Raw genomic sequence first — 27,202 nt, forward strand, 5'->3', positions numbered from 1 at the left:
ATCTTAATCCGATTTAATATTGACAAAACTCCAATAAATTCATGTTTGCATCGTTTTGACAAGGTAGTTTAAAGAAATCAATTGGTATAGCCAATTTACTCATGCAAATCTAAACAAATTAACAGTCACGTTTGTAATTTTTTCTCAAAATATTGGACTTTAGTGTGCATTAAAAGAAAGAAGACCTTGTGATGCTTCCGTACGTTTTTTTTTAATTTTTAATTTTTTTTTCAAATACTTCATTTAAGCGCTTGAAAATATCAAACTGAATTAGAAAAGTTGTTGTTTACTGATAAACAACATTATTTTTAAGAAAAGTCAAAACATATGTCGAAACATTCTGGCATCTGTTGCGGTAAAGCTTTTACTGTTAAACATACCAAAGTTTTCCTTGTTTTCTTTTAATTTTGCAATTGATATTGAACTTAAGTACCAAATCTTTCTTGTTCTATATAAGGAGATTATTTATAAAAAAAAAAAATAAACGTCCATACTATAAAATATTTAATTTGCAAACAAGAAATCCATACAGCCTGACTGCTGAAATAGGAATGTACATCACATATCAGAAAAAAAAACCCAAATCACTAACATTATTAAATGGCAAGCTAAATTTAACCCAATACACGTTTATTCAACAAATAACACAACGTTAAACGTATATCAATATTTCTATTTTGTTACATACCCGACAATAAAAAGCAGTTATCTGCAACAACTTGATTAAAACCTATTACACAGTTCTTATAACAGATCACATACACATAGTCCAATCAAACAATGACGGTAGACACATTGTGTCAACAACTATACTATACTTATATATTATGAACATGATTTAATTTCTCCATTGAAAACTCAGGAATATACCGCATTAGTCTAAGCAACATTGCGGATATATATTTCGATCTTGGTTTTAGAACATATTTCATCGTTTTTCCACGTAGGCATCCAGAAAGCGATTCGCCTACGACTTGTTCTGTATTTATTATAAGGGTCTCTGAAATGTAACAGCGATTTGTTTGCCTGCCAACTAAGACAAGGTTAGAACCGCAGTAATAGGACAGAGATTCGTTACCAAATTTGTGTGTTTTTACTTTTTATTATTAGAAGCATCTGAATGCATATAATTAGCATTCATTTTAACTAAAGAATATCTAGTGTACAGAATATTTCAATATATAATAAGATATTTCATGTAACCAATTTGTGATTTACCAAAAACGAAGTAGGTCATTTCCGTAGAAGTCTGTGTTTAGGGAAAAAACATATATAACAATAAAGACGTGATATTAGAAGAATCTACATATTGATTACATATCTGATTAAAATACACATGGATTGCTTTCTACAGAGTTTGGTAAAACGAAATATCAAATTGTCATCAAATAAACGTAAAAGCTATCGTAACATTTACATCTTGTATACATTTATATATTTTATAAATATCAACAAAATACTGATCAATTCATTTATTTACAGGATTTGGCAATCTACGGGCAAATGTTTTACTACAGTGAACCTATTTTGTATTCGATAAATGTGCCAAAACATTTTGTAGATAAAAGCTTTAAATACAATACAGTTCCACTCGTGTGCACTCAGATTCTAACCTTACTCTCTGTGATTTGTTATATAACATATTAAGAGCAAACCAAACGTCTTAATGATTGGGAAACGAGGAATTCAAGGGTCAAAATTAAAATACACATGTTTTGCTTCCTACATATTATAGTTTAACAAAAAATTATCTCAAAGAGAATAAATGGTTACTCTTCTATGAAGATTAATGTATAAGAAAATGATATGTCCCCTAGCGCTGAAGTGGAGACATAATTTGCATATCAAGTTTCAAAAGCATTACAAAAGGACAAAGAAACCCAAGGGTTTAAACAAACTTACCACATTAGCTGATAAAAAGTAAAAAAATGTATGATCATATGTTAAAATTTGTTAATCTGCTACCTTAAGGCTTACCAAGAACGGTCATTTAGTAGTTAGTCGGTTTTTTTTAGCATTTATTGTTCGTCTTAACCAAATCATTTAAGAACAGCCGTGTTAATTTGTAGTTAAGGATAAACTTGCTATTTTTGAAGTCACTTTTGAACGATAAAGATTGCGTAAATCCCTCTGTCTACTAGGCTGACACATTTAGCGCCGAGATTAACACGCCAATTCAAAGATAAAATAGATGCGCAATTTTAAGCATAATTAAGACACAAAACTTAAAATGTATGCTATACATATGGCGGATAAGCAATGACTATATATTAATGTTTTTATAACATGGCCTTTTAGTCAATGCGTTCATAAAACGCCATGAGCGTACTTCAATCGAAAGGAAAATTATTGAGAGTTATTATCAACTGTTAAGGAATTAAAATTTATTCAATATTTTATTACATTTACGTGTATAGACAAATGTTTGCTAAGAGATGCAGTTAATGTCAGTTATTCATTACTTTAATTTCCAAAAAAAAAGCAGAGACTCAACAACAGATTGTTAGCAGCTTCATATATTTTAGCCAGGTTCATAGGAAAAAACGTATTTGTAATTATAATTAATATCATTCATATAATGAATATCGTCAGCAAAACCTTTTTCATGATGCTTAAACCATCAAAAGAGATTGAAATAAAATACATGTACCTAGAATAAAAGAGATATTACATACTTTGAATGAGATAATAAAAAAAAAAATAAAAATAAACTAAAATAGATGAAATTATTAAGCGAGTGAAAATGACTTCATAAATGAAGTTATTAAATGGCAATGGTATTTTTACTAATATTCCATTAAGAAGTTCAGCATCTTATTCACATTCTTTATATTGACCATGTTTGTTGCATGATCAGGTAGGCGTCATGAATAACGTCTTTGGTCAAAGCTTGTCAGATGAGTATTACCAAGTATTTTCAACCCGCCAGCATCGTGTACAAAGTAACAACTTTTAACGTAGAAAGGATGCTCTTGTCACGTGACAAAGTAAAGAATAATCATCAATGTCACGTGAAACACTGACGAGTATAGTATATTACCATTATTTCGGCCTCTAGAACTTAAAGCTCCATTGTCATTGCCTGTGAAGAGATAAGATTTACATATGTTAAAACTCAAAAGTAAAAGAAAAAATTCTGATACAATGGTGTGAGTAGGGAGACGGCTAATAAAAGTGGGTAAAATCGTATTTTTATGTCGGTGTGTATGAAATAAATTTATGTGCACGCTTACGAATTTTTATCTGAAACTTGTCGATTTTCTTTAAAATTTTGTTTTGATTTTTGTTTTGGTAAAAAAAATAATTTTAAGCTGCTCATTTACTGTCTGCTGTTCACTTCTTTCTGTCGTTGTCTAAATATATTACGACTACAGGTATTCAAGGCAAGATTGCATCTTTACAATATTAAACAATCAGGAATAACCCCGTGTACAAAAAAGCTGAAACATTTTGCATAATAGACACATTAAGAAAAAAAAAACAACACCCTTACCCCAAGCATCAACTTACATACAGATGTTGTTTTAACTAATAATGATATTAAATTTCAATAAAACATAATTGGATACCATGATACCATTATAGATGTAGTATAAGAGCATGCCTTGCCTCAAAAGTTACAGTTTGGTAAAAAATAGTTTCAGCAGATACTCGACTTAGGGTCAAACAAAATAAGAATTAAGTTTTTCATTCGAAAAAAAGTATTTAATTATAATTTCGATTTTGATATAAACTAGTATCATTATTTAATCTATGAAATGGACAGTGATTTTTCTAGTGAATATATTTGGGGTGAAAGTTATAGTAAACGTTGTTGGAAAAATCAAGATTGTCTTCCTTTAATATAAAAAGACAGTATAGGATTGCATTTTCCCACCACTAAAAGAAATATGATAAGCTGTTAGTAATTTTCAATAATCTTATGAAAACATTCTAAATTAAGAATATTTCATCTTTCGATCCATCTGCTGCACGACTCTTAGATGGACACGAACTTAATTGGTAAACATGCCCAAAACCCTTACTTTTAAGACATATTTCATTTCGTTAAGCCTGTATTAAATATGAATCAGTATGTAAAGAAAACAATAGTTGCCAATTTCTACTGTCCGTGTTTTATTCTAATCTCCCCAAATTATCCATATTTGGGGAAGACTCATTTCAATGAATTTGTTTTATTTTCTCGTTATAATCTACGACACATATTACGTTGGATACATTTTCGATATTTAGGAAAAAAATCCTATCATGAACTTACCAATGACTTTTTTGTCAACTATGAAATATTCATACTAGACACAATTTTAATCGTGGATACACAATACACTTTTGACACAAAATCTGCTGCCATTTTACAAACACCTAACTCTAAACAGCAATCAGTACTATTTTTTGCTGACAACAAAATAACAGAATATGACTAATTTCTGGCAATATGTAACATCCTGTGAGTCCTGAAGGAGGAGTTGTGGACAAGGCATCAGACTAAGTTTTGCTGAAAATCGCTTAAGTCCAACACCTGTCATTTTTACCATTTTTGTTCAAGCATAAATTTCTGACAATGTGCACATCTCCATATAGTAATCTTACACCCCATCATGTTTCATAACAATCCAACAAGTCGTTGGGGAGGAGTTGCGGACAACGCATCAGACCAAGTTTTTGCTGAAAAATGCATAAGTTCAAATAGCAGTCATATTCTACATTTTTCATTCGAAACGGAATCCCTGACGATATGCATATTTCATTTGCTTTTGTTACTTTGTATGTATGATTTTGGTTATTTTATGTTCTTTGTTGTGTATGTCTGTTTTCCATGTCTGGTCTTTGTCCCTGGTTCTTTTAGATTACCGCTATAACCTTGGTTCCCTTGATTACTCTTTCTCCTCCATATGGTAATCAAACAACCTAAAGTATCAGAACAAAACTGCAAATCGTTAAGGATGAGTTGCAGACAATGCATGATACATAGTTTTGTCGAAATACGCCTAAGTTCAACATTCATCATTTCTACAATTTTGTCCAAACATAAATTCCTGACAGTATGCACATATCCATGTGGCTTTATTACAACCCATAAAGTTTCATAAAATTTTTTCAAGCTGCTTAGAAAATAGTTTGGAATGACGGACAGATGGGCGGACGGATGGACAGACAAGGTGAAACCTATATACCCCAAAACTTCGTTTACAGGGGGTTTAAATAAATAGCTTCACCGAGTGCAGCATGATAAGACCGCAGTCAGTTAAACTGTGTTCACTTGAAGCAAGTGTGGACACATTTTTAGTTTTTGATATACTAAACATAGGTCATTATGGACACGACAACTAATTTGGACACAATATTGCACAATATTTCGAAATTCAAAGTATAAAGGTCTGCTTCATTGTGCATTCATGGATCAGTTTGTATTTCATTATCTCAAAAATAGTAAATGATAGGTAAATGAGGTAAACGTACCTCTTAAAGCTCCTGGAATGAGGCTGGAATCCAATAAAAACTATTTTCAAAATCGGTAAAAAAATTTGGGGCATGGAACCCTTTGGCCCCTTATAACTCGAAAAGTGTAAGAAATATCAGAAATCTGATGGAAAAACTCGATCAAAGACTTTCAAGCGACATTTAATAATTTCTATATCAGACCAGAAATAAACATGCTATGGGTAAGACAAAATACTTCTTTCTGGCCTCTTTTTGGCCACTTATTAAGTGGCTTAAGTTACAAAGCCAAAAAATTCAATCTCAGTCTTCCTTTCGTCGTACGGCACCATGCAATACAACTTCATTCAAAAATAATCAAGTTATTGTCTGATAAATGCATGTTTCTGGCCCCGTTTTTGGCTCCTAATTGCTGAAAATTTTTTTTTACCTCAACAATCAATCCGAGTCTTAACACTGTGATAAAGAATATTGTGGAACATTATACTAGAAATTCCTTTGCTTTTATTGGCGTTATGTAGTTAGATTCATGAAACACTTGTTTTATGCCCTTTTTTTGGCCCCTTATTCTAAAACGAATGTAACCATAACCCCGAAAATCAATTTCAACCTTTAATTTGCGGTTTGGTACCTTGTTATAAAATTTTATAAAGATCAACCAACTAATACTCAAGTTATCGCACGACAACCAAGTGTCTACGGACGACGACGACGACAGTGCCATACCAATATACGACTGCAATTCGTTCATATAAAAAAATAAACTGAAATGTTTGTTTTATGCATTGAGGATGAAACAGAAATGCCAACCGTCAAGAGAATAATGAAATGAACGGTATAACATTTTGGTGAGAGAGTAATCAAAGGAAACAAGGTTATAGCGGTAATCAAAAGAATGCAATCCAGGGACAAAGACCAGACATGGAAAACAGACATACACAACAAAGAACATAAAGTAACTAAAATCATACATACAAAGTAAAAAAAGCAAATGAGGAAATCGGACTCCACTAAAACTGGGAGCATGGACCAGATGCACCGGTAGGGTTAGAGTCCTCTGCTTTTCTAGACGGCGAACAATGACAAATGTCACAATTATTGGAATAACCTGATTGAAGTAAGAACTTGATGTCTAATATAGATAAGAAGATGTTAGAATAGAAGATTATACAAGAATATTCTTTTTTGTTACTTATTTTTCCTCAAGCATTAGTTAAAAACAACATGCATTCTTTTACTATTTTTTTTAATTCATGAAACCGCCAAAACATCCAGCTTTTAAACCATTCAAACATGCCATTTAAAAAAAGCATGCGGGGACATTTTTGTTCTCTCTAATAGACGTACAAACGACTATATAATTTCCGGTGCAAACAATCCCACCATTTTGTTTGGGTTCTGTTTGAGAAGTATTACCATCATTTGTTTGACTATAGTCATTACCAGGCAGCCATATTGTCTTTGGAACAGTCGATCTCATAAGTGGTGGGAGGAACGTCGTTGTAGTCGTTGTTACAAGCTTCGAATGGATTCTGTGGTCTGGGAAGGCAAGTATACTGTTAGTCATTACGTGAAAATTAAGTAAAATATGTTAAGAATAGGAAATAAAACCTTATCTATAACGTGTCTTCAAGTTTGGAAATGTGAACAAAAAGTACATTATCAAGATTATTCATGTGCAAGTAACTTACATAGTACAATCTTCAGTACAATTGAAATTTTTCAATTCAGTTTTCATAAAACTTTCGATTATATTCTTACCATAAAGCAGCATAACATCCTGATCAGTGCCAAGTTTGTTCTGAGCCAAACAGGTGTAATTCCCGTAATCAGTATACGTGATATCCATAACACGGAGACTCAACGTAACTCTATGGTTACCATCATCGTATATTTCAACACGATGTTTCTTAGAAGCCAAAAGATCTTGATTGTTAAACCTCCATACCAGAAGACTCATGGGGAAAGCTGTGATCCGACATTCCAGTATTGTTTCTCTTCCAGGTGATTGTCCAATTCTTCTTGTATGAAGTTCGACCTCAGGAGGAACTACAATGCCCAAAAAAATCATATCCCTCATACTATGTCTCTTAAACGTTCCTTTTCAGACTACCTTGGCTTTAAGTGATGTTTTTCAAACTGATACAATATGACTGTCGAGACATATATTCATTTAAATTATTCTAACACTTAACAGCTTCTGAAAAAGTCGAAGTTATATTGTAGTCCGTTTTAATACAAATTGATTTTTGTCGCCATTCCTTCATATGCACATTTTGAATACATGCTATATTTCATACTTTTGTCTATCGACAAACAGAGTATAAAGTACTCAACCATAAAAGCAAATGAATATTTTTTTCATCCAAAAAATATGATATAGGAAATTAAAATTGTTAATTACCTACCAATAACGTTTCAAAAATTCAAATGTAAAATTGAGTCGACATTAACTGTTGGTTCAGAACGACTATATGATGGTAAGAAAAGTATTTTTTAACAAATATCAAAAATTTTGTCGAAGTAAAAACAGATCACAAAGAATGTCAAAAGTTGCGATGGTATATTTTAAAAAGTTGAAATTGATGAAGCTGATAAACATTTGAATTACACCAAAATATCCACATCTTTATTTGGTATTTCATTGCCTCCATTGAACAAGGAGACACAGAATCGTTATTTTAGCTTACAGTTACGACTCATAGAAGATGTGATCGAACGCTTTTTACCTAATAAGATTACTTTTCTCAAGTATATTGGAAGAAAATATCTTTTCCGTCTTAAGTGATGTAAATTTTATTCTTCGGGAAATTAATCATGGGTGTGATGTCTCATTTGGCAAAATATCTATCTAAAGCCTAGAATGATAAAACTCCAAAAGTGTTATTCAGATCTGACACTGAGCTCATTTGGGTGTTCAGATGTGTCCTGTTTGATTATCTCTAGTGTGAATTATCATATCAGGATAGAGAAAATCCAATATTGCTTATGCTGTTCGAATCCGCCAGAATAGTCCTAAATTTAATTATAAATAGATTAAAAAGAGAAATAACAAGCAACCTTATGTCTGGTAAATTGTTTCATTACAGGGGGAGAAAGAGAATTATGTTCTGTTTAGCTAAACGAAGGATCGTTGATCCACAGACGACTTAGACCATATAAAATGAACAAAAACGTAGGAGAAGCCTGACATAGCTTCTAAAGATGAAACTGTAAAGTTTAAAATATGTTTTATATTCATAATGTGAAGTTTGAAATATGCTTTATATTCATATTGTCAATTAACCAGTAAGTTTGTAATAAATAGCCTTTTCCACTTACATTCAACTTCGACTTTTATTTCTTTATTCACAGCCGGGGGAACGTCATTGAAAGCAACACATTCGTAAACACCGTCACAATACCTGGATATGTTGTGAATGATAAGAAACTCACCATTCATACCAACTCCTGCGGATAAAATAAAGAGTTAAAAAGGTTATTTCAGTTCCATTTCTATGACTAGTTTAAGCATATTAAACTTTATCATTGCAGTATAGCTGCGGCTGAAATTGGCTCTAAAAATAATATTTTTAATGTAGCACATAAACACTTTGAAATATGTTAAATGTTTAGTATATCATGTTCGCTTTAGCGCAAGAATAGCACTCTGTTGTGACTCTTGTGAGAAGTATTGGACTTTGAAAAGCGTGTTGTGATTCTTCATGTCGTTGTGATTCTTACGTTCGATATTCAAAAACGATTGAAAGTGAATTAAAACATTTCCCAAACTTTAAGATTAAAAAAAAAACATAATGAAAAGTTTTGAAATTCACCTTAATATGAAAGGCATATGCAAGTTTGACTTAAATAAAACCAAAAAATAGACTCCACAGTATTAATAATACTGTTTGCTTTTGACGTTTATAGTGTTAAAGGAATAATGATATCATGAAGTACTTCATTCTTTCATATGAATGAGTATATATATTCACATCCATACTTGTGACGAAAAAACAAACAAAGATTTCAAAGCGAAAATATACATTGTAGATAATAGGTATTTGACAACAAAAGCATGGAAATCATACGATTTGATAATAGAAAATAATGAAAAGAAAACAAATGATGAAAGGTTTATAACTTAAAGACAATATTTTAGCATTAAATTATGGCGAGACGGATTAACAGTGTGGATATGAAGGCTTATACAATGTTCTTTCGTTAGACTGTAGTGTGTGTAAGCTAATGTGAAGAACTTAATCGGATGCACACAAAGGTGAAAAGGGAGGACACACCAGACTCAACTTTCTTTGTAGCAAACAATTCCGAACACCTTCATTTAAATGATAGATTTTACAGTATAATCGAACATAGGTTTGTACCATGTACAATTTAAAAAAAGATACAGAATTTATCTGATTACAGAAAGTGTTATATATTGTTTTTCTATGCACAATTTTAAGCCTTATCATCTTAAAACATCTACACGTGTGTCATATATTAATATGGAATAATTTTGGAAAATCTAATCAGCTCTGTCTGCAAGCCATTGAATTGCTCGTTTGGATGGCAATAAAACCAACTTATTTATTTTTTGCATTACAGAAACTTGGAATTCAATGAAATACAAACAGATTTGCAAAGGGTATCAATGTAATTTTTTTTGATTGCATAAGCTAGGCGGATGTAATGAATACATGAAATATGAGAGAATACCGATAAAACAGAAAATAAAACAAAATAAATGAAAAAAGATAATAAAAACATGAAAAGAGACGAAGATTGTGAATTATCTACCAAAGTATCTAGGGAGGGTAAACTCTTGATCAACGTTGTGCCTATGTGCGGTGTTTTATATATATATATGGGAAATAGGTAACTGCGCAGTTGACTATAGGAAAGATTTTGTACGTGTGGTTGTTGATTAACTGCACACAAAGCAAGATGGGTAATGAATAAGTCACACTCTTGTACCCTGCTCTAAAAGTGCTCGATAACCACCAACAATCGGAGAGGTTGGTACCTCAATAACTGCAACTGAAAACAAATGCATATTACGTCATTATTTTATGTACTCAAATATATTTTTATAATTCATGTGTTTTCAATAAACAAAATATGATTCAAGGACGTCAATAAATATTCAAAACAACATATGACTTTTACAACACCTTAGTACTGGATAACTTCAGTCTTCAACAAAATAAAAGGTTAATGAAATAAACATTGTGACCAACAAACGTTTATTGTTTTCGTGTACGGGTGCAACATAAAAATTTGACTACAACAGTACAAAACAACACTTTATCTCAACTATTGCATTTTGTTTAAAAGTCCTTTTAGAAGATGATTATGAGTATAGGATATAAAATTTACATGGGATCTGTTAAGTATTCAATGAATTGTGATATTGTAGGATATGTTATATAATACTGACATTGGTAGTTTTAGTATTATTGTTAATTGGGTACATGCACGTACACGATTCAGCGTAAGGAGGCATAACACAAAAAATAAATACTGCAATGCAAACATAAAAAGCAGAAAGACAAAGTTAGTGTGACAAATATTGTGAGTGTGAATAGTTATTTACTTAATTAACAAATTAATTAATGTAAAATGTGAGTTCGACATTTAATACAGGGTCTTCAAACATTAATAGCTATCCGTAATAATCACACACAAAAATTTGAAGAAAGGTTTCAAGGTTCTTTTTTAAAAATAACGACCGTCAAATAAAGGTTTCTTATTTCTCTCAAATTAGTGTAAAACTCTTAGCAATTTAAAAACTAAATACAGATTCTTTAAGACTTTGCCGAACTACGCTATGAAGCCATTCTTGCTAGCAATAACTGTGACTAAGCATAAACTAAATATAAGATAGTGGTGTAGAATACCTGTTTTATGAAAAGTGTAAGTGCATGATGGCCTATGGTAATATGTACGCTTCGTAGGTTCCAACTCTAAAATATTTTAAACACACAAATTATTGGTCTACATCTTCAATTGATGTTCGAAAATTGTTTTTAAACATTGTTTTTGTTTTAATAATTTAATATAATACTCTGCATAGAATGGAAATATACGCTTATCTATATAAAAGTATCGAAAACAGACGGTTTAAAATGATGATATGGTCAATGAACTCCTTCCCTTCGTTATTTATCACATTACTTCGTAATGATGTGTGACTTAACTTTTGAAATAGTGTAAAGTTTCCTTAAAACGTTTACAAAAGTATGTGTGCTCAGCTGCAAAACATTTATCGCAGAGAATGCAAGAGTTGAGAAATCGAAGGGAAGTAATGCAACAGTAGTAAAAATTTGAAACCAAACTGGTTTCTTACTTTCTTTCTGCTTTTCTATAGGCTGATCGAGAGGTCGGCGGTACCAGTGAACAACAGGTGGCGGTATTCCAGAAACGTTACACGTCAAAGTCACTGTTTGCCCTTCTCTAGTTATTATATCACCAGACGACAAGTCAACATCTATTCGTGGAGGAACTGAAATGTATAATGAATTTTTTTTATTGCCATAAATGATATCCACTGTTAAAACAAATCGTACGTAACACTAAGTCGCTCTTAAGGTAAATGCATTTGTCGTTTGATATCGAAAAGAATCAAATGATTTTCAAACTTTAACTTATGACGATTTTGTCTTAATGAAAATATAATTCAATACCAAATTAAACAACGTCACCGAAACCAATAATGCCTACTAATATAGATTTACATAAAACACAAATACATATTAATAATATGTTTGAAAATTGCAAATAAAAAACTCTGATTGTAGAAAACTTCATAAAAAAAACTTTATAAAGAATTTCAAACAAATTGAAGATAGCAGAATTGTTACAAAACCAAGAAAACAATATTTAATTGCTATTTTAGTTGTCTTTGTAATGTATCAAATATTCAACAAAAATATTTTTTTTCTAAAAAACTTCACTTATAATTTAACACTTCGCTCAACTTTTAAGCTTCACTATCAGAAATTATGACAAATAGTCGAGAGAAAAGTATTAAGTAAGTGATCATGAGCAAAATGGTATAACGCGAAACAAATTTGTGTTAATGTCGCCATTATTCCCAGTAAAAAGTAAGGGGCCCACAAAAGGTCAATTCTAGGTCGTGACAAAAACTTGATTCTTTGCATTACTTTCAAATAAGAAACTTGCATCTAATGACATCTCATCAATAATCGCTTTAGGAAGAGAAAAAAAGATATACACTTAAGAGAATAAATACAATGGAGTGAAATTTGCCATTTACACCTTGTGAGAAGTTGAAGGTGTAAATGTATTCAATAATTTGGAATGATTTATCGCCTATCCAGAAACAGGATAATAATTACGTCTCCAGTATAATGGATTTAACCTATGGACGATTTGTCAAACTACCATTATCTAATGTATGCACTTTACGATGTTCTCTCTTAAATTTAAAACATTTGATGACCAAATTTGATTTCCGACATCTCTAGATGTCATTTAAATTGTTTTTTTTTTCATCTTCATTATATATAACCAGCATACATTGCCTGTACTACGAGAATCCTATCTTTAATTAAAGTGTAAGAAATTAAATAGCATTTGAACCTATTATTCAGTTTTAGAGTGAGCACAATAAAAGAAAATGTTAAATTATACCTGTAGATATTATCCCCTTTTATACTATAGAAGTCTTTATTTATATAAATGTTTTCGCAAGAATTACATTGCACGTCATGACAAGGTATAATGATATATTGTCAGTAGCAATTCACAAGACCTTTTGAAATCATTTACGTTACATTCTGCCTCAATATACAATGAAGACCCTTTAATATTATCAAAAACATATATTTTCGGCTATTTTCCGAACGATGAATTTGCATGTTTCTTTCAATCAAACCTGCAGTAATTGTCGCTAGACATACGGAAATTTATATTTAATATACCTCAAACAACCCTTTACCTAAACAACTACTTGACACATACCTAATACATGAAGCATGACCATTTTTGTTTTTACTGGTTTTGTATTGATCTGGCAGACATATTTGCCAGCGTCACTATACTTGACATCATGAATGAGTAGGTTCCAGTCGTTCGTGAATGGCCTTTCCACACCAATTCGGTCGTCGTCGATAATTCTACGAATGTCATAGGTGAGGAGAGTGGAGAACCTGTCGGTCCATACAACCTGTTATTTAAAATCACATAATCAAAAATTTATTCTTGTGAATATGTGCATTGAACATTTCTTATACATTACGTATGTTGTCGCGCTTTTTCCACTATTAAAACCCTAAGTGCGATTCAGAAAAAAAGTTTCCACCGAAAACAGTACCAAATAGTACAAATGCACCTTAAACGTAATAAGAAATAAGAAAACAATAGGGAAGATGATAATGACAATTAAGATAGCATCGTTGAATCAGTGGCCAAAAATATGTAACGTTATATCTATGAAATGTATTTTTTTAAGACTAGCTTTGTAAAAGACACCTTAATAATCGGCGAACAATTCGAAAGCGTTATTTAATTGCACATACATTTTATCAAAATTTAACCATGAGGTAATTTGGAAAAAAAGAACTGTATTTTACCATCACGCCCGTGGCAAATTTTAATAAATAAGTACTGTATACATATTTGAGTGTTATACCTTGTGAGCACCAAGATTTTCTACTGAACAAGGTAATATGGCAGTTTTTCCTGCTATAACCGTAACGTTAAATACTGGTACATCAAAACTGGGATCGACAGCAAAAATATCTGAAAACAGTGGAACATTTAGATATCTATGAAATTGATTTTAATATAAAGAAATAAATCTGCAGTATGAAAGTATATTCATACATAAAAGTCGAATAGTTATTCATTTGATTTATAATACCTTTATCTATTGTTACTTTTGTAAATATTGATAATAACTTTAAATAAAATTTGTGAAAAAGATTTCCTGTAAAACACAGTGTCAAAAAATTAATGTTAAAGTAAGATTGAATACAACCTGAAAACATTTCTCGTGCTATATACATGATTAATGGTAAAGTGTTCATGTCAGGCAGTGATGCAAAGAATTTTCCAACCATCTAGTGCAATTCATTCCGTGACACTAATACAGCGAATTACGAGTGGAACAAAAATACTGCTTCCTTTTTTTATTGCTGTCGCCTTTATCAGTGAAGAAAATGTGTTCATAAAGAAGGTTCTTTAATTTAGGATCCATTACACCAATTAGGCTTGTCTTTTCAATTAATAGACAGTTTTCTAATTGAGCGCTTTTCTGAATAGTGCCTTTCAAATCGACTCAAACATTCAATTACTGCTAAGGCGATTCTTTAATTTGTTTTATGGTACATCTCCGACGATGAAACAAGAGGCAAATGCCATCGTATGTCTCTTGCATATCAAACATATTATTACTAGGCTCTGGATGGCTGGTCTAAATTTGTGATTTTCAAGTAAGTATATTTTCATAAAATGGCCATGAAAATCTTTTCATTACACAACTCTGGCTTTGTTTTACAATATCAATGCATTTATACATAATTTGACGAAAACAAAGGCATACCATATGTCGAACTTTAGAGTCATTCAAAGCAAGCCCACGAAAACGCATACAGAAAAATCATTTTGAAACGTGTAAAAAACTGCTCACAAAAAGGGTAGTATAGAAATTTTAAATAACAATTGGTCCTTTAAATGATCCTCAATTTTGTAAATAAAAGAGTAATCAAGGGAACCAAGGTTATAAACATGCATCATTATCAACCTGATGCTGTTGTCCATCAGAGTGGAATGAGGTCCATAATTTTTTTCATTTAAAAAAAAATAGCAGAATGCCTTTTGAGAATTGTTTAATCGCATGCTTCTTTTACTGACAGGCAAATTCATTTGGGTGTAATAATCCATTTGAGCATCTCATTCAGCTTCTCAAAAATTAAACTCCAGGGAAATGATAGTGAAAAATTACATATTTAAATGGTATCTCTATTAGGGCAATATTTTTAATATGAGAAGAATTTCTTGTTTGTCCTTTTCTGTTGGAATTTTATCTCAGAGATGTATTCCTTTTTGTAATAAAACGACATTTGTGCACGCAATGTTTCTTTCCAATGTTATCGAATTGAACACTGTTGTAAATAAATATGGGAATTCAAAGTCCTCGGCAGAATATTTTCACTAAATTTAATGTGACAAACTTACTGCCTGACAGTATTAACAAATATATGCTTTTACAAAACACATCCATCAAAAAATATTTGTCATAAAAGTAAAGAAAATGAGCATTTAGAAAAAATGCTAAGACAGAAAACGGCACCGATACAACATTACACCTTTTAGTATTTAAGTAATCGAAAAAAAAAACATGTCTTTGAACAATGAAAATTAATTACTCAAGAAAAAGTAAAAACGTGTAGGTTAAGCAAAGAAGTGAATTCAGTTAAAGCGTACAGTAATCACATGAAAGCATTATAAAAGTCTTACAAAAAACAAAATTGATATACACATTAAAATAAATTGGCGATGATCCAAAAGACTAAAACTTGTATTTATTGTACATTATAAAAAGAACAACATCGCCAAAGGACCAGAAATTCAATACAAATTCGTTAGTATAGTTATAATATTTCCTAAACAAGGAAAAAATGAAAATCGATGTGACAGAAGAAGGATGGGTTACAATAATGTTAGTTATTATGAAAATTCATTTCTTATTTTATTCTTTGTTACTGACGAGACAACTGGGATTTTGTAATATTGAAATAAAGATAAAATGTAAATACTCGACAAAGTAAAGATATTTATTTATATAAAAATATGCGTATTATGTCGTAAAAAGGCCTTTTGTAACGTTAACACTTTTATCTGTTGCTCATACCAAAACCCCGGAGAGAAATTTTATAATTTGTGGTGTACATTTTTCTACTGAAACATGTCTTTAAACAAGCAGAAATTGTCAGGCTGTAAAGAATTCAGCGCCGATATTCATCTTACTGAACTTGCATTACAATTTATGGTCTTTATTGACAATTGTGAAGCCAAACCAACGCTAAAACCCAATTTCTGAATAAAATATTCATTCTGAATGCTTTTTAAGCGTTGTTTATATGCCCTGAACCATGATAGATATCCGTTGAATAATCAGAACGATTAAACATATTATATTGTCTGTATTCCTGGAATGGTGAGCTGTTCAGCCTTAGTCATTTTCAGAAATCTAATTCAAAATATTAGATTATTGCATTGTAATGCATTCATATCAAAAACCTATAATTTTACGATTTAATTCATTCGTAAATATTATATCATGAAAATCGTATGAGTTAGGTTTGATGTTTTATTAATGTTTGGTTGTGTTATATACAATTTGTTGCTTATCATACCTAAACACTAATAATACTAAAAAATGGGCTAGGAATTGAAAGAATATTCCTTCTTCTTTTTTTTTAAAGCAAATAACTATTCGTTTGTTGACCCGACTTATCTAGATATGTTTGCTTAAGAATGTTCAAAAGATTCACAAAATCATATCATTTTTTGCTTTTTTCAGCCTTGATATGATAGAATATTGGTCATTTCCATGCAGCACTAAAAAATAGTTTTTGGTTTGCCTCATCATAGCAAAAATATCATATAAAACTTTCAACTACTATCACTAACACAGCTAGTACATCAATACTTACTTACTACGACAATTAGGTTAGAATTCTTATATAGAGGTAAAAAAGTGAACTACACATATCAAGGGTGTAGAATTAAAACATGCAAAATTTAGGCGCTATATGTTTGATAAGTGACAAAACAATGAAGATGATTGCGCATGAAAGTGCTTACAAATTTTCATTCACGAAAGTGGTTTCGCAGATCTTGGTACTTGCAGTGCGCAGTCAGGAGTGCTAGGGAGCTGCGTGCTGTTTAGGCGTGAATGAAAATTTGTATTTTCCGCTTTACATCAACAGTTGTATGTCAATCATTGCTTTCCATAACTAATTTCCCACCTCAAATCTAAACGCTTTTATCCGTAATGCACTAAATTTGGAACTTATATACTCACAATAACTAATTTTGAAAAAAAAACTCTTTTGGGTTTATGTCAACATTAAAACCAAATGTCAACCCTTGTTTACATTTTTGCTTCTTCAATTGTACGTTAACGTAAAAAGTGACCAATCGCTCCATAAATTGTAATTTCACCCGAAGTATCATGCATTGTACTTTCCAATCCAGTAAACCCTGGAGGATTCATGTAAAGGAACAATCTAAATCACTTTTTCATTACGTCATGTTCAAAGTTTGATATCAAGGCGGTCCCTATAACATTATAGGGACCAAACGATATATCTAGGAACATAAACAAATCAAATTCTTAAAGATTTTATATATTGAACACATGATAGATAAATTAGAAAATGGTATAATGCGCGAGTTTCGCAACTAAAAATATGTTCCGTATTTTGAAAAGCTACATAGGGCTGAACTGTCGATGTAAAACATAGTGCGCTGAGTGAACTGCATAACAAAAATACCTTTAGGTTTGGGTATATCAAGGGAAGAACCACTGTCTGCAAGCAAGTACTTGTTATATTAGTTATATAGATACACACGTAAGTTACATTGATACAAAGATATATATTCAAATAATGAAATTAATATGCACAATTGAAAGAGGTTACACTAACCATGGAAAAACGTAAATTTTAACTGAATGAAATAAATCAAAATAGGATAATTTTATGTGTGAACATTTTATTTATAAACGCAATTTATGTAAATTATTCACAAGCTAAGTCACTGCACTTGAAATCTAAAAAATAATACGGTTAATATTATAGAAAATATCTTAGTAACGATTTGAAGAATGAAAAAAAAAAAAATACTGCTAGGCATGCACGAGAATTATTATAGTGAAAAGAACAATGGTTTTCTTTTAATTATTTTGTTTTTAGAAAATTATTGTAAAATCAGAAAATTGTCAAATCCATAGTATCTGAAATACGAGATGATGTTTACTGAAATATAATACAAGAAACGAATCATGGCCTGGTTTGATTAAAATTAAGAATTTGACCTCTACTGTGGTTGACTCAAAATTGGATTTGTTGATGTTGTTTTACAACTTTCTAACAAAATGACCCAGTAACTCAATTACAACATAATATGAATATCAAAGAGTAGGTTTTAATCCTCACTGATCACCTAATAAAAGTTAAATCCGGTTTGTATAGAGAAGGCAGTATACATGCTAGTACAATATACAACATAATAAGTGTGCTGTGAATAATTTAATGCAATTACTTTTACATTTATTGCAATTAGTTTTATATTTGTTAATCGTAATGTGAACATGCTATCATGTACAAATTAATTATGAAAAAGCGAAACAGAATGAAGGAATACCAAAATACCAAAATAAGTTTTCACACAGTTCAAAGGTATGATCAGTTGGAGATTAAGGATAGTGAGAACAATATTCATTTGGACGTTTCGACTGCATACAGTGAGGCGGATTCGGATGCATATATAATTTTGATTAGGTAGAAAAAGTAAAAAAAAATACATATCCAACTAAATTATTGTGCTAGGCACGCATCCCATTCATTATCAATTTTAGGCAGTGTCATTTGGTCTAAATTGTATCCTTCCAAAAATACTGTCATGTTCATACTCTCAAATTCATTTGAATATATTAAAAAAAGAAAAGTTTGAATGAAACATTTTCGTTATATAACGATTTTGTGTAACGGCAGTACTTTAACTAGATATATGCTTACTTTATTTTAATATTGATTATCTCCTCTTACAGATTCAATAATTATTGTCATTCCATTGAAAGGCGTTGGACCTGTTATTCTTTCCGGCAAAGCATGTAAAACCTAAAAATTGGGTTATCTTCCCTTTTTGGTGATCTTTTAGTAAAATATTCTTTATTTATATACAACTACTGCATATATAAAGGCTAACGTTCGTAAATAATTTCACCCCGAAATCTAATGTGAGGTATAGATTGGCTTTCGAGAAAACCAGTAAGAACCTTAAGTTCAATATTATGAATGCACATCTACATATGATACCTAACTTTCTAACAAAGTAAACCAAAATCCATTTCAGTTTAAGAATTGGGCTTTTGAGACATAAACATGAAAACCCTCAATTTGGAATTTTTCCTTAAGGCATTCAGTATTTTCCCAATCACATCTTCATAAAATGTCTTCATTGCCTATAGTATATACGTGTATAACATCACAATCAGTCGGTTCAGGAGTTGCTGTTCCTATGAAATGTCATAATGTAAAACTTTAAGCCCGGCTGTCTGTCTTTATAAGAATACAACAAAAAGTAAATTCCTTCGTGTATTTATTATGTCTAATCTTCTTATAAACTTTCATAGAAGTCCTGGTATTGGTTAGAAACCTTACAAGCTATGTAAACAGACGGACGGACGAATAGACAGGGACTCTTATCTAACTTTGTTTAGGGGATTATAATATGGGATGGGTATATAAACTTCGTACAAGTGAATTATTTGTCTTTTATTTTTCTTTCATAGAAAAATGGTACCCATGCATAGACATACCTCGCGTCAAAATGACCAGAGCTGTCGAGCGTGAAACAGATATTTGATGTATTTTATAAATTACCATTAACGACCATTACATCTTTATACTTTAAAGCTGTAAGAACTATTTTTTTGGGTATTAATTTTCCTGATAATCACATTCTTTGAAAAACTTAACCCAAAAGAACATTACTTTAATTTATTTCTTTGTTTTTGTTAGTTTGTTTGCATTTTCAAACTTGAGCCATCATGATAATCGAAAACTGATACCCAAATAATACAATACTTTTAGTGAAATATAGTAGATAGAAATGTGCAATAAAACGTGCTGTCGACGCCTAAAGTGTAAAAGATGCAGAGTTTTGTGCGCAAAGTCGAAATTCGCATTGCGTCTGTGTTGCATGAAATGGCTTTCCCATGTTTTCTTTCTAGGATAGAGGATATAAATGCAACTGTTAAAAATTAGCCTCATTTCTTGAATTTTGAAGAAAAAGTTGATTGATTATTCATGCAAGGCAGATTATGCTGCGTATGCGAACATTGGATACCTTGCGGGTTAGGATATTCTGTTTCCTGCGCGCTATTGACTGAAAACATAAAGCATAGTACAGACAATAAAGAGAATCTTCTTAAAATAGAACTAGCACAGGATACACTTAGCATTTTTGTTATTAATTATCATGAATGCTATAAAAAGACAGCAGTAAGATTTAACAAAATGCATGTTATCTGCTAAAATGCGTGCATTATTATGCACTGATGTATCAAAACCCCTAAACAACAATTAAAGACAGACATAGAAGAGTATTTTCTATTCATGAAAATCATTAAAAGTCAATTAAAAAATAAAATAGATTTGTCTTAAGTTGTCCAGCCTTCCCCATTGTTACTAAAGTAAAACATAAACTGTTATTTCAGCTTTAACTACTGTAAATAAAGAGCTTCGTGGACCGCATCATGATACAACCTCTTCGGTTGAACCCTAAATAGTTTGGGCAAGTATGGACTCAATATTAGTTTTTGAAACACTTAAGAATAGAGACTTACAGTTCATTATGGACAAAACTGGTTTGGACAAAATAAAGCAGAAAATTTGAAATTGTAATAAAAAATTTTCAAATCGCACCAAAACTTCGGATCAACAATAATCCTTTCCCCCTTTCAGCCCCTTTATATCCAAAAGGGTGGGTCAAGAACCTAAAAAAAAACTATAGGGTCCTTCACCATATCCCTGGAAACAATATGGTAAAATTTCAAAAAACGACGACGACAGGGTGATACCATTATAGACTGAAAAGAAAAATTGCGGTCGAATAAAAAGTTAAAGTGAAAGTTTACAGTATCATCAAGGCCTTAAGGCCATGAACCCCATGAACTTTTGTTGATATAGAAACTAACATATAAAACGTGTACAATTATTTTTATAATATACCATAAAAATACAAGTTATATGCCATAAAAAGTAATATCTACTTGCTGAGTGAAAATAACATATTAAGATATACATGTGCATTATATAAGCCTACGACTGTAAATAAGATAAATATGCTATGAAAATTCGGCAACAACAACTAGATACATTTCTGTGGAACTGGTTTGCTTTGTTACCTGCAGTTTTTACTTCAATAACTACAATATCATAATTGTAAAATTAATCTCGATAAAAAATGATCAACTAAATTAATCGCATAAAAATGATATATCTAAAGATCAAATGAACAATTAAAAAGTAGTGGGGGTATGACTATTTTTCATTCAATCTAACTGTCACTCTTAATCTCACCAATATTGGAAATATCCAATATCCTATTAATTCCATTGATTTTGTCCCCTTTTGAGAACTTTCGAGTAGATTTAGGAACCCGATGCAGATATATCCGTAGTGAGAACTTCACAGGTGGAAGCAACATGAATTTCCTAATCACTTGTCTTTTTGTCGTTTTTTGAAACATTTGATAGTTTTCACCAGAACATTATAAAATGTCAACAACTCTTAAACGTGTTTGTTTAATATTAGCTAAATTCAGAATCTCTGAGCCGTCTATTTAATTAGATGAATTCTTCCTAAAAGAATAAGAAATAAGACTTTGGTTGAAAGGATACAAACTTTTTTTTTCAAAATATATTTTACAATAATCCAATTATTCGTTTTGTTTACTATTTTTTCATAAATTCGCTCATTGCATGCATGTTCATTTCATATTGTTTGTAATAGAATTTCGTTTCAATGGTACCTATTCCAGTTCATACGAAAGGTAGAAGTTTTAAATACAGCCATAGTAAATGTTTTAATTGTTGATATTGAAATATTCATGACCCTTCAGAAAATATAAAAAAAATGATACTAAACATCTTTTTATGTGAAAGCATATCTATATTCAATTGAAAAGTCCGTACAAGAAACATAGATAATTACTGACCTCTTTACTTTGAAGGAAAATAGTGTTTTACTTAGAGCTTTCTTGTCTCTTTTAACTCTTTTTTAACTTTTAAACAAAAGTTTATAACACTTCGCTTCCGATAAAAATACTGTTCATAAAGTTTTGATTGACAAATGATAACAACTATGCAAAAAATTAAAGCCCCTTTAAAAGTACAATACAACTGCACCAAACGTACCGCTAATCAATGTCCGCTGTCGGTATTTAGCTTTACATATTTGCAGGCACCGAGTATGTATTGAATTTTCCAGCAGTGTACAAAAGACCATAACAAATAGTCAGAATTACGTGCAAGACTGATTGATTTTGTCACTGAATGGAACTAATTATTTTTGATTACTATTGGCTTCATCAATGTTTCTTTAATCCTTGTATTGAATATTAGAATTGAATGAAAAAAGAACCAGGTACTTAAAACATAGAATACTAAAGGTTTGTGATATTTTCACGATTTTATAAAATTGATATCTTTAGAAGTAAGTTTATTGGATTTCAATACAACTATATAAGAAAAATATTTTTGTAAGAATTCAACATCTTTCTTTAAAATTATTTATTAAAGAAAAACCCTTCGTTTTTTTTTCTTCTTCTAGATTCCGAAGCTATATTAACTAGACGCGAACGGAACTAAACCCCGCAGCCCGTTGAATCCTGTTCATTTGGGACCAATGTGGACATATGATTTGTATTGGGTACAATTATTGTGGGAGATAGACGAAGCACTTTTGACCTACAATTTTGCTTCCGAACTCCAAAAAGAAATCAGTACTATTATTTTGTTAAAAAAAACAATAACAGATTTACTTCAAACACAAATTGCTGACAATATCCACACATCTCTATGGTAATCTATCTATCGCTGAGATTCATTACAATCCTGCAAGTCGTTAAGGAGGAGTAGTGGACAACGCATCAGACCCAAGATTTGCTGAAAACGCCTAAGTCTAACAGCAGTCATCTCTACAATTTTTGCCCAAAAATAAATTCCTAACAATCTTCACATCCCAATATGGTGATCTTACATGCCATCAGGTTTCATAATAAACCTTCAATTCGTTGAGGAAGAGTTTCGAACAACGCCTCAGACCCAATGTTGCAGAAAAACGCTCAAGTCCATCAACCATCATCTCTACAATATTTGCCCAAACTTAAATTCCTGCCAGTATGCACATCTCCATATGGTTATATTACATGCAAAAAAAAATTCATAACTGCTGAAAACTGCTAAGAAAATAGTTGCGAACAGACGGTCAGACCAACGGACTGACAATCGGCAGGACAGACAGACAGGGTAAACCTTTATACCCCCAAACTTCGTTTGCGGGGGTATACAAATGCGTAAGGCTTGATTTTTTAAAGTACCTCTTGAGATCGTATTATTTGTCGATTCGATCCTACAAACATTTTTGTTTTCAACTTGACCTCTGTCAACAAGAATATAACCAATTCTATAACCCTGAACAAACCACAGTCCCTTTCAAAAAAGCCTCAAACCACATAAAAACTGTAAAAATATATTTTTGTCGGAAATAGATAAATCATGATTATTAGAATAAATCTAAATACATTGTATGATTTCGTTATATCTTTTTCTTAATTTTGAAAGGGCTTACAAGGAAATGTAAAATTGGATTAATATAGGGATACTTAAGGATTTGAAACATTAAAGAAAAAAACTACGCATTTTTTATAAGTTTGCAATCTGTTTTACGATAATCAGTCTATTTTTGCATTGATAAAGCAATGTTAATGAGTAATTTAGACGATCATCAAAATTCCGACAGCAGAAGTCGTAACTCATATCAGAATATCAAAATTCCATCCGTTCAAATGCTGATTTAGGAGCAGTTATTGAGTGACAGGGTTTAATTGGAAGCTTGACATTCTTCGTTGATTTCATGCAAATGTTACGGCTGTATTGTGTTGATTAAGCATCCGTAAGACCATGATATAACTGAAGAAACCCAGATGGCGCTGACCTTAATGTCAATAATATTATTACTACCATATTGAAACAAATATTGGAAATGTCCTCTGCAGTCAATCATTTTTATATTTTCTGCATGAATGATTACTGTGAAGGCAGGAAAATTATACTGCCTTAATCAAGAACACCACGGCAGACTGCACATTATAATACATCGGAGTTAGGAAGCGAAGTGTCATTTCCAATTTCAATTGAATGATTGTTTCAGTAATAAATCCTAGATATCTAAACTAAACATTGTTCATTTCACAAACGATAATATGTTTTTTTACTTGCTAAATCTATATGGATAACGTGGAAAAGATCAAAATACACGTATGATAAATGAAATGTCCCCGAAGTGGGAAAGTCTTTGAAGTATAGCTATTTTTAAGAACACATATTTTGTAACAGTTTTGAAATGAGATAAACACAATAATAATAATAATCTTGATGCAGTTCTTGATTCAGTATATCCTCTTTAGAATGCCAGCATCTTGCTTCAGAATGTATATGCTGTTGATGTCAAACATGACATAAAAATAGAAGTCCGATAGTTTAAAAAGATGTATATGCATTCCCTTTCACTAAATCAATTCTTCAAGTCATTAGAGATGTTCTGTTCTATAAATATCTTGCTTACCAAATTTATTTAAGACCATTAGAGAAATAAATATGTAACATAAAAAGTCTAGGACATTTTTCGCATTTAATCACTACTGTTAAAGACCCGCCTGGCTTTGAGAAAAAGCTGTTCTTCAGCACTTGCGTATGAAGTTTTCATATCACAACTCGTACGTTATGCCAGCGCTTGTCGTAACTACGCAGACTTTTTGTATCGCGCTAGACTTCTTATTACAATTACAGTTCTGGAACAGGGTTATGTTGCTACATGATTGAAGTCATCACTACAAAAATTTTATGGTCGTCATCATGAACTCGTGTATCGTTACGGTGTATCCATCTGCACCATGAAAACAGATCTGTTCAACGTGTCATAGTTTTTCTTCCCTCTTTCCTCTACCCCGGACTTGACTTTTTATGAGCAACTCGGCGGATGTTTCTATAAAAGCAGAGGACGCTTATCCTAGCGGTGCACTTGATCCATGCTCCCAGTTTTAGTGGTATCCGTGTTGCTCATTTACTTTTGTTATTTTGCATGTATTATTTTAGTTTTAATGTTCTTTGTCGCGTTTATCTGTTTTCCATGTCTGGTATTTATCCATGGATTACATTCTTTTGATTTCCGCTAGAATCTTGGTTCCCTTGATTACTCTTTAATCAAGACCGAAGAAAGTGGACAAATCAATTAGTTAATTTTTGAAACTGTGCAAAGCATCAAAGAACAGTTTGAATTCCAAACCGATGACCGACAAAAGGATGGTAAAGGAGGAGAAAAGAGAGTATTAGCAATGCATGGGACACTAGATTACTTCATATTGTTAACGAAGTTTCTGTTTAACTTATTTCCTGTCCTATAACAAAACAACAGCTACTGAAAAACTGCAATATGTACTAAATGTACCAATTACTGTAATTTTGTGTTGTTATATGAAATTATTTTCAAATACCACTGACCTCTTTCCATGAGAACATTGAGTTTGGCTAAAATTAGTCACTTAATAACCTATTTATCGACGTAAACCAAAATTAAAAACTCGAAAGAAAAAGTCTTACAATGTATATACCACTGTATTAATGCACTTATATTATTACATTTTATAGCTCTTTTAATAAAAAATGCACTGCTCTTGGACTTCTCTGATATGATCATCACAGACTTTCCAACTTGACATTTTTTTTTCAAAGGCTCCGAATAGACAACGTATACCTAAATCGAACGCACCGCGATGATTTTGATTATCAAAATGACAATTTTATCACGTTAGATACCGCATCTGCTATCCTATTTTCAACCTGACTTAAGTGGTCGACGTTTGATATTTCCCAGTAGAGACATACAAAGCAAAAAGATAGTAAATTTTATTAAGTATAATTTTGTAGTAGAAGAAGGCAGACTCTTTTTCAGTAATGAAGCTCGAAAAATGTTCCCCTTTTTATAGATGAAAAAAAGCAAACAAAAACAGAAATAAACAAAGTTTTAAACTTATCAGTGTTATCCTTTTTTCATACCAAGTTACATTGTATTGACAATTAGAATCAATTATACAATGCATTTAAATGCATCTTTTTAATACTTAAAACATTTGTCATTTTTTTCAAAAGCCGATAAAAAATATATGAAGAACACTTTTTTTTTAATTAAGAAAACTCAACGAAAACGATTGAAACAAAAATAACAAAAACAAAACAAAACAAATGTAAGCAAATGAGTCATGGACAATTTTCAAACTAATGTATCATTTGTACATTGAACAAAAGAATGTTATCTCTACTTTATATATTTTAATCAACCTGTAATAGAAAATTATACCAATGAAACTTTTCCAGACCCTCAAGTGGAGCAATACATAATAAGCTAAAACTCCAAAGAATAACATCGTGTATTGAATAATAAACACCGACGGTGCAGACTTCAACCGTATCTTAAATCGTGTCTATGACTTTAGGCCAACAAATTTTCGTATGTCGTACTTTGTACGAGTTTTTCTCAGAATTATACCTGTCTAAATTATCTTTAATGTTCAGTACTAATACTTGGTGTAATGCATTATGCAACAGCGACTGTTACATCTAAAATTTGACAAAATTGTAACAGCTATGGTATAGAATCTATACGGAAAAATGTGATAAATATAAACCCTCGATAAGAAAGCATTGTAACTAACAAGATAAAACCTATGCCACAGGGACATTTGT

The 27,202-nt window shown here is 31.3% G+C and overlaps 1 protein-coding gene across 11 annotated transcripts in view; it reads right to left on the reverse strand.

Annotated features, from left to right (window-relative positions):
• Positions 1 to 491: 491 nt before the first annotated feature.
• LOC148622512 (opioid-binding protein/cell adhesion molecule homolog) overlaps positions 492 to 27,202 on the reverse strand; it is a 46,241-nt gene continuing 19,530 nt past the window's right edge. Inside the window, exons 2-12 of one of the 11 annotated variants that reach the window (XM_088572535.1) lie at positions 21,584 to 21,604; positions 20,524 to 20,562; positions 17,946 to 17,981; positions 14,075 to 14,184; positions 13,405 to 13,609; positions 11,768 to 11,923; positions 11,319 to 11,384; positions 8,761 to 8,889; positions 7,201 to 7,488; positions 6,883 to 6,978; positions 492 to 3,082 (exon numbers count right to left, since the gene is read on the reverse strand). In XM_088572535.1, the coding sequence (XP_088428661.1) occupies positions 2,976 to 3,082; positions 6,883 to 6,978; positions 7,201 to 7,488; positions 8,761 to 8,889; positions 11,319 to 11,384; positions 11,768 to 11,923; positions 13,405 to 13,609; positions 14,075 to 14,184; positions 17,946 to 17,981; positions 20,524 to 20,562; positions 21,584 to 21,604 (1,253 nt within the window). In that variant the 3' untranslated portion in view covers positions 492 to 2,975. Of the gene's footprint in view, positions 3,083 to 6,786; positions 6,979 to 7,200; positions 7,489 to 8,760; positions 8,890 to 11,318; positions 11,385 to 11,767; positions 11,924 to 13,404; positions 13,610 to 14,074; positions 14,185 to 17,945; positions 17,982 to 20,523; positions 20,563 to 21,583; positions 21,605 to 27,202 lie in introns of all 11 variants that reach the window. The other 10 variants (XM_088572532.1, XM_088572526.1, XM_088572531.1 and 7 more) reach the window with 10 other exon arrangements.

This window comes from Perna viridis, chromosome 3 (assembly GCF_037379345.1).
Source record: "Perna viridis isolate PV_CMFRI_1.1 ecotype Kerala chromosome 3, ASM3737934v1, whole genome shotgun sequence".
NCBI lineage: Eukaryota > Metazoa > Mollusca > Bivalvia > Mytilida > Mytilidae > Perna > Perna viridis.